General features: G+C 44.0%; 1 protein-coding gene across 3 annotated transcripts in view; it reads right to left on the bottom strand.

The window, feature by feature from the left end:
- The window catches only part of PAX2 (paired box 2), an 83,805-nt gene that overhangs the window by 15,824 nt on the left and 54,102 nt on the right, over window positions 1-13,879 (bottom strand). For all 3 annotated transcript variants that reach the window (XM_062580165.1, XM_062580163.1, XM_062580164.1), the window contains exons 6-7: window positions 9,820-9,995; window positions 7,806-7,932 (exon numbers count right to left, since the gene is read on the bottom strand). In XM_062580165.1, the coding sequence (XP_062436149.1) occupies window positions 7,806-7,932; window positions 9,820-9,995 (303 nt within the window). The remainder of the gene's footprint in view (window positions 1-7,805; window positions 7,933-9,819; window positions 9,996-13,879) is intronic.

The raw sequence follows: 13,879 nt of genomic DNA, 5'->3' as shown, positions 1-13,879 counted from the left end.
TTTGCACAGATCCATGTTCTTAGCTCAATACTGAGCTTGTGGATTGTTGAAATACTTACTTAAAGAAACAGCCTCAAACTGTATAACTGTATATACTTAACTGTATAACTGTATAACTGTATAACTGTAACTCTGTATATTATGTTAGAGAAAAACTGAGTTTTTATATTCCTCATTCCTTGTAAGACATGGAGCTTTCCAGTAGATCTGTGATCTAAACTTACTTTTTAAAGGCAGGTGAATATTCTTAATATTCCTAATGCAAGTGATTATTAATCACTTGAGAACTCCACTGAAAGCTTAATGTGGCTCTGAGCATACTTATTTTGCAGGTGGAACTGATGAAGCTCATGATTTTAAAGCTGATGATATGCTTTAAAATGGGAGTGGGGGAAGGGAATGATGTGCCAGTTTATTTGGCAAACAGACGGGATCGGTAGCTTTCATTCTGCTCTCCCTTTTCTTGAGTCTCAGCCCCTGAGGGTGTTGCATTTACAGATGACTCCCTGCCTGAAAGTGAAGCATGAGCTTAAATTCCTTGGTGGATTGGGACTTGAATGTTACCACTTAAAGAAGATGCCTTTGAAATATATGCTGGGAAATGTAATTAGAACAGGACACCTGTCAGTTCCTCGCAGTCTGCACTACGGATCTCTCCAAGGTTTCGTCACAACGATACTCCACTGATCATAAGATAGGGCAGGCTTTCCTGGGTAGTCCACAACAATCCTACACCAACAAAAGGCCAAAGATTGCCATAAGCTCTCCATTTCTCTGAAAGACAGTAGTGGGCAATGTCAATTGTACGAGCATCTGACCTGGTTAAATCCAATACAGTTGATGGAGATCAAAAGTTATTAACATCTGCTGACAGGTGTTGCTTAACTCAGCGGTAGAGCACAGTCTTTGCTGTCAGTGCACAAATACTGCATCACGAATATTTTCATCATAGCGATCTTATTGGATCCTTCATTGAGCCTCAAAGGGAAAGCTAAAATCTGCACATTAGGAAGACTAATTCTAGTCACTAAAAAAAGTCCCTTTTGGCAGTGTAGTGTGACAGTCTGCAATGCTGCCCCCTTGCTGAGGGAAATAGGGCTGGGAATGTCAATTTGTTGCTATTGCCATGAGCCAGTTCACTTAAATGCTAATTTAAGGAAGGCGTGAATTCTTTCAGAAATGAATTTCATCCATTTCTGAGTTCCGTGCTGCAATATACCCTTCAAGCCTAGGAGTCTTCTTCAGCATCATAAAATTATTGTTAATGAATCTTCCATTGGAAAGATGGGAATAGTTTATGTGAGCCCTTCCTTCTCCCTGCTATTTCTGTCTGTTCCCAGGATTGTTCGTCTGACCGTTTATCACCCTCGGCCATTTGTTCTTGGGGAAGAGTAGTAACGCCTTTTGCCTTTCCAACTTCCCTGGCAAGATAAGAAGATACCATCTCTCCTTGGGGATGGGAAGCTCTTGATGAAATTTAGAGGTCCTGTGGATATCTGCTTTTGCTAATCTTAAAGAGCAGAGAGGCTTACAGCCTCTTTGCAGAAGTGAGCACTTACTTCAGATCAGAATTTGGAACTTTGGGTGCGGCTCTTCATCCTTTTATTTGGAGCAGTCTGTGCACTTTATATGACATATTCCAACATTGCAGATTGACTCCACAGAAGTTATCTCCTTCCTTCTGATGAGGCAGCATCATAACAGACCTGTAGCAGCCGTGTGACTGTTTATCATGCTCCATTGCCAGGGCATTTGAGCAGCCTGAGACAGGCGCAACAGGCTGCTGATTGCCGACGGTTCCGGCCGTGGTGGCTGTGGCAGAGTGCTGCTTTGTATCTGCCTGTAGGCTTTGCCGCCTCTAAAGCCACCTCTTGGCTCCTCGCGGTTCGTTAAAGAAGTATTCTTAAGTCAGCACTCCCCAGCTCTGACCAGAATTTTTTGCTGATGTCGGAGGCTAAAGAAGTAGACTGGAGCAAGAGAGGAAACTTTCACCAGTCTGAACAAGAAAAAGGGGAAGGAACTGCTCCCCCTCTCAGCGTAACGGTATAAATACAACTGACTCTAATGACCAGTTTTAATCATGATTTAAAACAGCAAGTTGGATCAAGCATCTTGCTTTACTGCACTATGTAGATGTTTTCTAAAAGGTTGATTTTTATGGGCAGTAACAGTGACATATTTTGACAAATAACAACATTTACACTAAACATACTATTTCTTTCTTTGCTAAGCAGATGAATTACGTCTGTGCACATTTATTTAAGCAATTATATTGTTTAACATAATTTGTCTTTACATATTATTGTGGGAAAATGGTGAATGATGAGTCCATATTATTGTTTTATTAGATTATTAACTTTTTACTTGTGATTTGTGTCAAGTTATATATAGATGGAAATTAGCATTCAATTAAAACAGTAATTGTAATTTATTCATGCTAATTAAATAAAATGACCACAAGTACTCTGACTTCCTGAATATACTGGAATCAAAAAAGCAAGCTTCTCTGAAAAGGATTTGCATTAAAAACAACTTACTAAATGAAGGAAAGTGTATATATCTATATACATACATACATATGTATGTAAAAGGAAACTGAACTGATTTTAGAACTTGATTTTAGAATTAATAGATCTCGTCCTTTCACACCAAGCTTAATTCACTCACTGACAGAGGAAAACAAATGTTCCTGCTTTTTCAAATCCTAGTTTGCTTCTTATTTTTGAATGACCTAGTTACTGGACTGAACAAAATTCTTTTCAGTTCATTCACTAGGCTGAAAAGAAGGAAAAAATATCTTTTCACCTTGTGGGAGGCTGAAGTTTTCAAAAGATTATTTATCACTGTAAAAAACTTTTGATCCAGGTATCCAACCAGTGATTTTTCCATGCTTAACATCACAACTTTCTTTAAAACTTCAACAGAAATCAGATGCTGTTTAAATATTGCTTTTATATAATTGAAGAGTCTTTCAGACATAGCAAATATTAGCCTTTAATATCAGTTATTATGAGTTAATTTTGCGTAAGTTCATTTTGAAAAGGAGAATATTAACTCAATTTAAAAAATTATTCAAAATGAAAGAAATATGACCCTATGCCAGAGAAATGAGGTCTGGAGGAAAGTGAGATCTGTGGAGTTCATACATTTTTGATGCCTTTGTTTGACACATCATGAACTGGCTGTCAGGATTTCTCACTTGGAATATTTGTTCTTATAGGGAAGAATTGTTTTCTCAGACAAAAGGAAACATTTTCTGTAAAGAACCTAGTAGCTGTTTGGTGGGTGGTGATGACTTAAAGAGTTACCTGCTCGTATTAACTAACCAGAGCACTGAAGAACTCGAAAATCTAAAAGAAAGAAAGGTCACATATACTCCCATTTCAATCAATGTTAGAAGTTGGAAAAATGCTGATTTAAGTCTATTTACTTAAATCTGCCAGGATTTAATTTTTGTTCACCTCTGCTATAGTCTTAAGGGCTATCAAGTAGGTAAATTCTCCTCTACAAAGGTCTGTTAATGAGCAAGCTTGCAAGCCATTGTGTTCTTACAGGCATTGTGCTGCCTTTCTGTTGGATAGCTGCCAGGCGAGCTATTTGGGTTGGATGGGACTCTGTCACGCTATGAATATAAGTCCCCAGAACTCAGAACTTAGTGTGAAGCCACCTCACTTCTCTCACACATGCCTATTCTGAAAGATGATACTTCTACTGGCAGTTAAAGAGGGATCCTAGCTTTTGTTCTGGAAGGATTCAAGGTTTCTGTAAGCATCCGTGTGTTTTTTAAAGTACTCAGGTTGCTTGTGCCAAAAACTTGAGGACCTCCCCCACTCACTTTTGGGTTGTCAGCTACTGAGTACTTCCCAAAATCAAAGACCAATGGAAAATACTGAATAAAAGAAAATTATTGAGATTTTCTGGATTTAATTTGCTGTTATACTTATCCGTTTGCCCTCAATAGAAATGCTGGAAGTAGAACATCTCTGAACAGACAGCTTCCTGTCTTGGTGTTCAGCTATACATACTTGCCTTATCTTGGCATATTCAAGCTTGATCTTTGCTTCTGAAAATCCTTATTTGTATCCAGAGATACTATCCAAGACTGTCAGGGATCTGTGCCAAACTAAATATCATGGGCATGCGACATCCAGGCAGGATGGAGCTGGCCCATTTCCCTGACTGTGAAGAAAAGGGATGAGGCAGTGTTGTCAGGCAGCTCTTACGAGCATTCCCTCTCTGGTGCTTCACAAGAAAGTTGCAGGCAAACTTTTACATTTTCTGTTCTGTGAAAGACAGCGGGAGCAAGTTTCCTAGCCCAATGCCCTTCTAGCTTTGAAATGTCAGCTCAGTTATGGAAATGCCTCGCAGATGCTTCATGGGGGTAAATAAGGGTGACCTATCTACTCCATGGTAAACAAATGTGGTGAGACATTGCTTCAGGAGATAAATGTAGTAAATGGATCATCTAAGATCCCTTAGAAGGATTAATTATCTGAAAGACAGTATTTGATGTTGGCAGTACCAGGCAAGGCTGTGCTGTGGGTAACTGTGTTGCTAGAGATCATCACTGAATAATGGTCAGGGAAGATGGCTCCCTGTTTTGCTACCATAATGTCATCTCCAAAATGTCTCTTTGCTCTTGTCCCAGGACATTCTGTAGAGCCAGGTGATAACTCAAACAAATCTACCTATGCAAGGTACAAAATCTGTGTGTGGTTCTTTCAGGATGTAAGATTTAGTTTCAGTTTTTTAAAAAAAGTTTCCCCAGCTCAGACTTCCCAGACAGAAAAAGGTATCACTAGCTCTTCCGAAAGCAAAGCCTTGGGATTCTTGCCCTTTATGAAGGCTTTAGAGTCTCAGTGGCCCATGACTAACTGGATGCCTCAGCAAGCTTTCTCAGATCACACAGTCTGAGAAAACACCTCTCCAGAAGTCATCAAAACGTTGATAATAGGTAGTTATCTAAAATCTTGGCATGTAATGAGGTATTTAGGTATAGAAGATGCAGAATTCCCTTTATCTGTCTCTGGGTTTCATAAAGTTGAGGAGCTATAAGTGTTGCATTATTAGCATCATCCCATTTTAGACAGAGGTCGCATGACTTGCCTAGTGCTATGTATGAAGCCTGAAACCCTAATTCCTCTAAAGTCAACAGTATCTCCAGTTAGTGGACATATGGCCCAGAACAAGAACCCAGGCTTTTTAAACCCCAGGTACTAGCCTGTGCACTGAGTCAAGCTGAGTGCTTACAACCAGCAATTCAATACTGGCTCTTACTCCAGTATCCCATCTTGGGAGAGGGAGCTGCATGGTACCACAGTAATACACTGCATGCTCCCAGCCTCTTCCTTAGCTCCTGTCCAGTGGGACATCAGGAGGCAGCACTGAGCTCCTCACCTCTCTGGTCTTTCCTGAAAACACTGCCCAGCCCCATAGCAAAAACATCATGAATCATTCATCTTTAATAGATTATGCAAATAAAGGACATTAGATCAATGAAGATCAATAACTGCGACCATTTAATTGCCAGCAAAACCATTTTAAGAATGAGCATTATCTGCAGTCCTTTCTTGGGTAATGGCACCATTAATCCAAACATTGGATCCTGGCCTAAGTGTAGAGAAAAAAATTCTCCAGCCCTCTTCCCCCGCTGCCTTTCAGGGTGCTGAGGTTTTTTTCCCTTTTCATTTCTAGTTTCTGAGTTTCCCCATCATTACCACCAATGAACAGCTCCTAGTGCTAATAGTTCTGCTTTTGTTACTCTGCACTGATTGAAATGTCGCATACAGATTGAGATGTTAGTGCTAAGTTGCCACCTGGGAGTGTCAAGCTGGGTCTGAAATGAACTTTTCTCACTCTTGGATCCAGATGGATCATATGGGGATGTTCCCAAGCTGAGCTGAGAGTATTCCAGGGACTGGAATGGGAATGGTACGTGGGGAAGGCAGGGAGAGTATCTTCTGCCTCTGACCACAGCCTGTTATGTAAGACCAAATCTGTCTTCTCCTGTACCTTTGAGTAGTCATGTCCAAAACTTGTGCAGTGTCTCCAACCATTGGGAATTCATCTCTAATGTTAACAGGCTGAAAGGTACCATCTTCTCTTACACAGAAGGACAAAACAGAATGATCTTAATGGCCCCTTTGAATTTAAATTCTAACATTAGGCACCTCACCTTTAAATCAGCTAAGGGGACCTGCCTTCCATGAAGGAAAGACAGTACTGCTGTTCTGCTGACTTTGCCCTCCTTGGACGGGGAAGTATTTCCAGTAAAAGATGTAGGTCTGCTAAATGATAGAGGGACCCCAGCTGGATTTTGTCTTGCATATGAGAATACACGGAAAAGTGACACAAATTTGCCATAGGTGAACCATTTTTCTGGTGATCCTGGGTCAAGCTTGATAACAGTAAAAAACATGGAAATATTACGGGAATAATAAAATGGGAATATTACACTTTCTCTAAATATACAGTTTATCTCCTCATGGTTCTCCATGACATTCTGCAGACCCTACAGTGGATCTCCTTTCTATTTGGGGTAGCTGTTACTAACCCCACCTCATTCCAAAGTTTCTAGTAGCTAAATGTTGCATGCAGCAAAACCCCCTTGCTGAACAAGCAACAACTGCCTGCATCTTAGTGAGCAGTTGCTTTGACCCCATGGGCTATTAGCTGTTTTAAAGAAAAACTAGAGATACAAACTGAATGATTCTGTGCCATCAGAGGCCAGCTTTGTGGCCAAGAAGCAGCAGCTCTTTCCTTTGCTAACAAGATACGTCTCTTTGTTATGAGTTATTTCTCAGCTTGTGCTGTGAGGTTTCTAGAGTGGGCTACAGCAACAGTAGGGTAAGGGGGGTATAGCAAACTGGGGCAAATCGCTTGAGCCTTGCCAGCTGCTTTAGCTGCCTAGAAGGAATTCTCAGATCTGTGGTAGCTGTGTGAGCAGGAAGCAGTAGTGACTAGAACAAGCCTTAGAAGAAGGGGCTGTGGCACCTAAATATCTTCTTACGGTTCTAGATATGCACAGACCAGGCAGTCTAACTCCAGTGTCAGGGTGGCATGTCCTGTGACCCCAGGGAAGTCCTGTGCCAGCCAGGTCATATGAGTGCAACCAGCAGCAGGGAAGTTTGAATGAAACAGCTGCTGCAGAAATTGCCTCTGACTTCTGCACATCCTGGTTCCTCTGCTGTCAGGCACTTGGTCTCATTTCCTACCCTGGCTTCCCAGTCACACCTGAGTTTAATGTGCCCACAGTAAGGGAAAGGAGGGAGGCTGTGAACAAATTTCTTTTGCCAGCTGCTGTTAGAGACTCATGGGCTTAAGGAAGAGGGAGTTTAACAGTCACAGTTCAGCAAACTTCAGTATTTAACTTGTAAATGCCCCCTAAAAATTCCAGGGGTGAATAAAGCTTAAATTATCACTTCTCCCCTAGAACTCCAAGCGTAGATTGTGACTAAGCCATGAAGCTTGTGTTCTGAGACACAAAGGAAGAAATCACAGTGTACATTTGGACATACCTGTCCTCTACGGTCATCCATCCCTAAGCTACATGTGGGCACACAAGTTCCTGGTTCATGTCTGGATTTACCTGTCTGAGTCATACCTTGGCACCTCTAGGTATACCCAAAACTGCCAGCACTCTGAATTTCAAGCTTCTCTTGTTCCCTTACTTCCTCCATAGTCTTTCTGTCTCTTTCCATGTTTACCACAGAGGGATATCTTGCATTAGCAGAAAAAGCAGAAGCTAATGGTGATGAGGGAAATAAATAAAAAGCTTGGTTCTGCTGTTTGGTCAGGCAGCTTACCAGTCACCACAGGGTATGTCTGGGGTCCTGACACGTTGGTCCCCAGGTCTGGGTTAGCAGAGGTGGATAGACTTGATTTGACTTCATCGAGACCAGGGGTCAGAGCTGGGAGGGAGTACTCATTACCCTGGGGAAGAGAGGAGAAAGACAGCTTGCTATTGATGCGCTGAGAGAAAGGGAACAGTGTACAGATGGGGGGGAGGAAGAGGAGAGATGCAAACCCCTGCACAGATGGAAGAGGAGGAGGAGGAGGAAATGGAGAAGATACAAGTGGCAAGAGGGCTGGGGTGGGGAGAGTCCTAGGATGAGCTATTCCACCCTCCTGCGTGTTGCTGTGCAGGGGAAGCAGGGTGAGGCCAAGCACGGGACCTGGCCTGCTGTGAGCAGGATGGCTGAAGTCTTCGTTCAGGCCTGTGGGAAAGGGAACGTCTGTGTATACAAGCTCGGTGGAGAAGAAAGGGGAAATCCACGTTCCCCCCATCCTAGCTGAGCAGAGGGAGGAAGTATTTGCTCTGGGCGTGAGGACGGTTGGGGCAGAAGACCTCAGTGACATGGTTGGGGCACATGGGCTGTAGACAGCCCCTGTTGGTCCAGTGCAGGCAGCTTTACTGAGTCGCCCCCCTTCCCCCCCCCCCCCCCCCCCCGCTGAGCTGTCTCCCTCCCCTCCGCTGCTACCTCTGTCCTAGCTCTTTAAAAACAAACAAAGAAGCCTCATCCCCCGCCTCTGTCACTCTGTGCATTGGGGTATGAAATTGGGGAGGGGGGAGCCACATGGCTAACAGAAGGGTGGGAGGGGGAGAGCCATTGAATCTGAAAGGGTGTCCTGTCCGAAAGGCTCTGGTAATTGCCTTTTTATTGTGGCAGCCTCCGGACCAGACGCGGGAGCTGGAGAAACCGGGAAGGCTACAAAACAGCAGGAAAAGTTGCTCTGATTAATATTACGTTAAATTAAAACTGATTTTCTGCTCTTTCTGCTCTGTTTTTTTCCATGCACTTCCCCAACCCCCTCCCCACCTCTCCCCCTCCTCCAGCGGGCTCCCCGCACGCTGCCCCCTCCCCGCCCCCTGTCCCTGCTTGGCTAGGACTGCCTAGTCATTTCCAATTCCTTCTCGTATTGATCTTCCTGTAGAAATCAGTTTTGTAATTAGCTGCAAATTAGGCCTTCTACTGGGGGTGAGCCTGCCCCCTGATTTATCACCAGAGTAATTCGCTGTGATCGGAGAGAAATTAAAATGAACTCAATTAGGCTTCGGATTTGCTTTATGGGCCCTGCTCAGAGTTTCAGGGGGAAAAATGACTGTGCTGGTGCTTAATAGTCTAATGAAAGTAAATAAAGGTTATTCATTGTAATAAACCCAGGGACTCTGGGATGGAGGGAGTCCACAGCCAGCCTCTCCTTCTCTTCCTTTGTTGGTTTATGGCTTGGGGCGGTTTAAAAAGACTTTTGATTTTCATTTTATTAAGACAAACAGCTTTTGGGATAAAAGGCCAGGGAAGCGGGGGAGTAAAGGGAAGGGGGGCAGAGCTGCAGAAGTGCGGAAAACTAGGTTGAAGACTGGAGTCAGGTCTCAGCTTTGGGCCACGAGGGAAAATACTCAAAAGTCCTTTAAAGCCAGGCTGTGACTCCTTGGTCACTGGTGTGGTCTGAGAGTGCATGAGTTTGCCAGCAGTGACGTGTGCCGGTGAACACGCATGGTAGTGTTTGTGCGAGTACCTCCCCAGAAGGAACATGCAAATGAACTTGTAGGTGTCTGTGCAGAGAAAAGCTGACCTGGGAATTTAGGAAGAGCACAGTGTACATGGCAAGTCATGAGGGCAGACAGAGCTGCTGTGTGTACATGCATCAGTGCAGTTACGATTAGAAGGTGCTGTGGAATGTGAATGCAATATAGGTATAATAGCGGGTCAGCACAAGAACAAGGGATGAAGAGAGGAGGAGCGATTCCGGCGAGGGAATCTCCCTGCCATCACCCTGCAGGCGCCTGTGGGTCTGCGTTGCCAGGCTGGCCCTCACCTGCTCAGATTTGATGTGCTCTGATGTTTGAAAGACGTCAGGGTAAGAAGGACGCTCAAAAACTCGATCTAAAGCTTCCAGCTGCTGCTGGGTAAAAGTGTCGGCACGAAGGTGCTTCCGCAAACTGTCCACGCTGCTCTGGGAATCTCCGTTGGGAACCGAGCCCTCGGATACATCTGCAGGGCACAGACAGAGAAAACGGAGTTAGCACCACCCTGGCTTAGATCAGCAACTGATGGGGGGCAAGAACAGAGCAGTAGCGAAAGGAGCCCTCCACCTCTGCCCAAGGAGCTGTGCCCCTCCTGCAGGAAGGAGTCCGGGGAGACTCGAGGGAAGCCCCTTTCTGTTGGCCCTGGCAGCTGGCCTGCTGGAGATGCTCCTGCTGGCTCCAGGGGACTCTCCTGCCCAGCAGGATTGAGGCTGTGGAGAATGGTGCTCAGCTCAGAGATGAGTTTCGGTTCCACTGATTTTCAGGGTTAAAAATTGCCAAATTTCCAATGCTGAGCATAAAATGGGAGCGAAGCACAGCGATTAGCATCGGTGGAAGGCTACTAGAGAGGCAGCTCAGAGAATAGCTACAGTGTGAGGATGGACCTGTACTGTAGAGGGCTGAAGAAGCCTGAAACGGGAGAAGTGCTCTGATACAGCTTGGGAGGGAGACGGTCCTATTTTAGCTCCTCAGTCTCAGTGGAAGTTATATCTCCATTATAATTTCCTTCCCATCTGATCATGTTCTGTCATATCGTAGATGAATCTTTCTCCCTCCAGATATCATGAGCAATCCTGTTTCTGACTCTTTTTCACCACAGACAAGTCTCTGTGGAGCCCTCTGTCCTGTCCAACATATGTTGGTTTCTGTTGGGATCTTTGTCCCATTCCATGTAGCTGTTAATTTATTCCAATCCATATCTCTCTGTTATAAACCTCCTACCAGAATGAGGTGAATCTTCATCTGTGACTGTTTCCCTTCCTATCCAAAATGAATTAGAGTATCACGAATCCTAGTCCTACTCAGTGGGAATCAGCCTCCCTTGTAACCCTTTGTTTTAACTACGAGAAAAACCTTTCCTGGTGTAAGCATCATCAGAGGTGCATCTCTGTGCCTGCAGCAACCCTTTGCCACAGTCTCGCTGCAGTGTGTGTCTCCTGTCACGTTTCAGGTGTCTTTATCTCTGTTATGCCACCCTGTGTCTGATGTGGTAAGTTTGTCTCTGTGAGAGCCCTTGGAGGAGAGGTGAATCCATTATAAATGTTCTGCCCCATCCAGAGTGAATCTTCCTGTATGATAAACCACCTTTGCACCCATCTGTTTTTTTTCCCCGTTATCCCCCAACTCAAATGAGGTGCGTTTATCTCTGTTATAACCCCTTTTCATCTGAAGTGAGTAAGTCTCCTGCTATTAGCATCTGTCTCATCCAAGGTGAGTCTGTCTGTTAAAACCTCCTGAAGTGGATCTCCCTTTGTCATAATCCCTCATCTCATCTGAGGCACGTCTGCTCATTATAATCTTCTCCAACTGTGCTGAGTATCTTTCCACTGCCACTCCTCAGTCTAACTTTGGTGAGACCACTTACAATACTCTCGTGCATGCTGACACATCTCCGTACCTTCTGTGCTGAATCTCTACCTACTATTTTCATCAAACAAAGGTCTGACTGTCTTACAGCTCTGTCTAACCTAAGATCAGGTTCTCCCTCTTACACTACAGTCACCTTCCCGCTTTTTAGTATTATTCCTCAGACTTCAGCCTCTCCCAGGAGCTTCCTGTCTGTGAAGCTCAGAAACTTGCTGTCTGGCAAGAAAGCGGTTGAGGTACCTGCATGACCCTCTTCTGGGTGACTGAGAGCGTGCCCACAGCAGGAGGCTGCTCCCGTGGGTCAGGAGTGGCATTTCGCTGTGGAAGGGCTAGAACCATGCCACACAGGCACTTCAGCCTTTAGCTCCTGGATGGTGCCATGCCGACTGTTTTCCTGGCACACTTAATGTCCAACTGGTGGCCCAGAGTAATAACTGAGCCTGCTGCCTCCTGGCTATGAGATATATCCGTTTATAGGTGATTATACAATATGATATAATCAATAGTACATTATATACAGTAACGTAGTACAGTACCACTCACAAGACCATAGAAAATATTACATATTGATTTGTCCCAGCTAGCAGCCTTCCCTCGAGCAGCCCCTTCCCTTTCTCTCTCTTACTCTTTTCTTTTCCACCCCTAGTCAGAGTGGGGATGTTTACTGACACTGATCCCTGGCATTTTTACTCTCTTTAGGCTTATCCTCACAGGTGCTGAAGGCTGGAGCTCATGACAGATTTGGCTTAGAAAAAAATAAAGCAAGAACTTGGCTTGCTGGACTGTACACTGTGCTAGTTAGTGCAGATTCAGTTTTCAGTTTTAGATAGACTGGGCTGGTACTTCCTTTCAGAAGGACTAAAGTAACCTGAGTCACATGCTCCTAATTCTAGTAGTCACTCTCTTCTCTGCAGAAAGCTGACAGGGAACTGCTGGGTCTAGGCTCATTAAAAAAAAAAAAAAAAAAAAAAAAAAAAAGAAAAAGTGTATCTGTATTGAAGCTTATCTTAATTTGTCTGCATCTTGTAGGCTGTTTGCCTTTGAGGACTTTTTTCCACACATGTCAGTCAGTATGCATGAAAGTGCACACCATTTTGTTAATATGCGTTGGTATTTTTACAATCAATCACTATTCTGGCATGTTTTAGATTCTGCATCGCCTTATATGCCTGAGCAGCCAGTTGACTGAGGTGGCTGTTTTAGATTATATTTGCTTTTCAAGCATGGTAGCCCTAAAATGTGCACAGTGCTTGGTGTAAGTGGGCGGGTGTTCAAGTAAACAGTAAAACTTCCATTGATCGTCATTAAATTAGGTTTTACCCTTTGTAGGTTGTCCTGATCATTCATACAGGTTTGTGCACACATGTATTTACAGTTCCTACGTGCCGCAGAGCCCTGCGCACACGTGTCTCCCATGTGTGCGTGGCCCATGCCTTTGTGTGAAGGAGCTGAAACCACAGCTTTCCCAAGTCGCTGTAGGAGTCTCTTTTCCTTCATTTATTCAGGGGCCCTTCAGATCTTGACAAATCTGTCACTCTAAATTTGCGAGAGATTATGGTGCTCTCTCCCTAGCACGGAGAGAGGTGATATATGATATCTGCTGCCCCTATTGATTGCCTGATCTGGTGGCAGAGGGCTGGCGAAATGAACTTGAAATGAACATCATGCCTCAACTCATTGTGCGTATAATACACTACTTAATCCCACATTTTTCAGCCGCTATGGAATTCAATTGATCAATCATGTCCCTCTGATAGTACTGTTTTAGGGGTTATTGCTGCTCTGCTCACTGACCTTTTTATTTATTTATTTATTTGTTCGAAAGAGAGAGAGAGAGAGAGAGAGAGAGAGAGAGTGCGTGTCTGTGTGTGTGTGTGTCGGTGGTGTGTACATTTGCCAAACTCAGGACCAGCTGGTAAGAAAGGTCCTTGTATAGCCAGTGGGAAATGAAAGAAAAGGATGATGGGAGGAGAAAGGGAAGCAGCAGGGTTAGATAAGGAAGCCAAATGATCAAAGCAAGAGAATAGGCCAGGACAGGTGGAAAACTTGTGAGGAGAAAGGGAATGTTTAGCTCAGACAAGAGTTCTGGGTATGTGAGGGCATACGCAGTCACAGCCTACAACAACCAGTCTTGACCTCCACCTTTAAAATCTACAAAGACAAAATTTTGACAGGGTACTGTAGTCTCTCTAGGGGTGGACCTTGTCTAACTATCTTGTAGTAGGACTGGGCTTAATAATGGCAGGGCACACAAATACCAAACTTCACACAGCTATAATATGAATTGTGCATATGGCAGTTTACTGATGAAGCAGATAAAATTTCTCAGAGATGATCCTGAATGATAGAGATTTATAGGTCCTGTGTTGCTAGCACTTAAAGAGATTCACAGTCATGGATCAGTATATTTTCTTCAAAACCAAAGGAAAGTAAATCCCCTGTCTTTGTTTTCTGGTGTCAGAACCCATAGAAGGTTTTTTTCAT

This window comes from Rhea pennata, chromosome 7 (genome assembly GCF_028389875.1).
Source record: "Rhea pennata isolate bPtePen1 chromosome 7, bPtePen1.pri, whole genome shotgun sequence".
NCBI lineage: Eukaryota > Metazoa > Chordata > Aves > Rheiformes > Rheidae > Rhea > Rhea pennata.
This window is presented reverse-complemented; position numbering and strand designations above follow the sequence as displayed.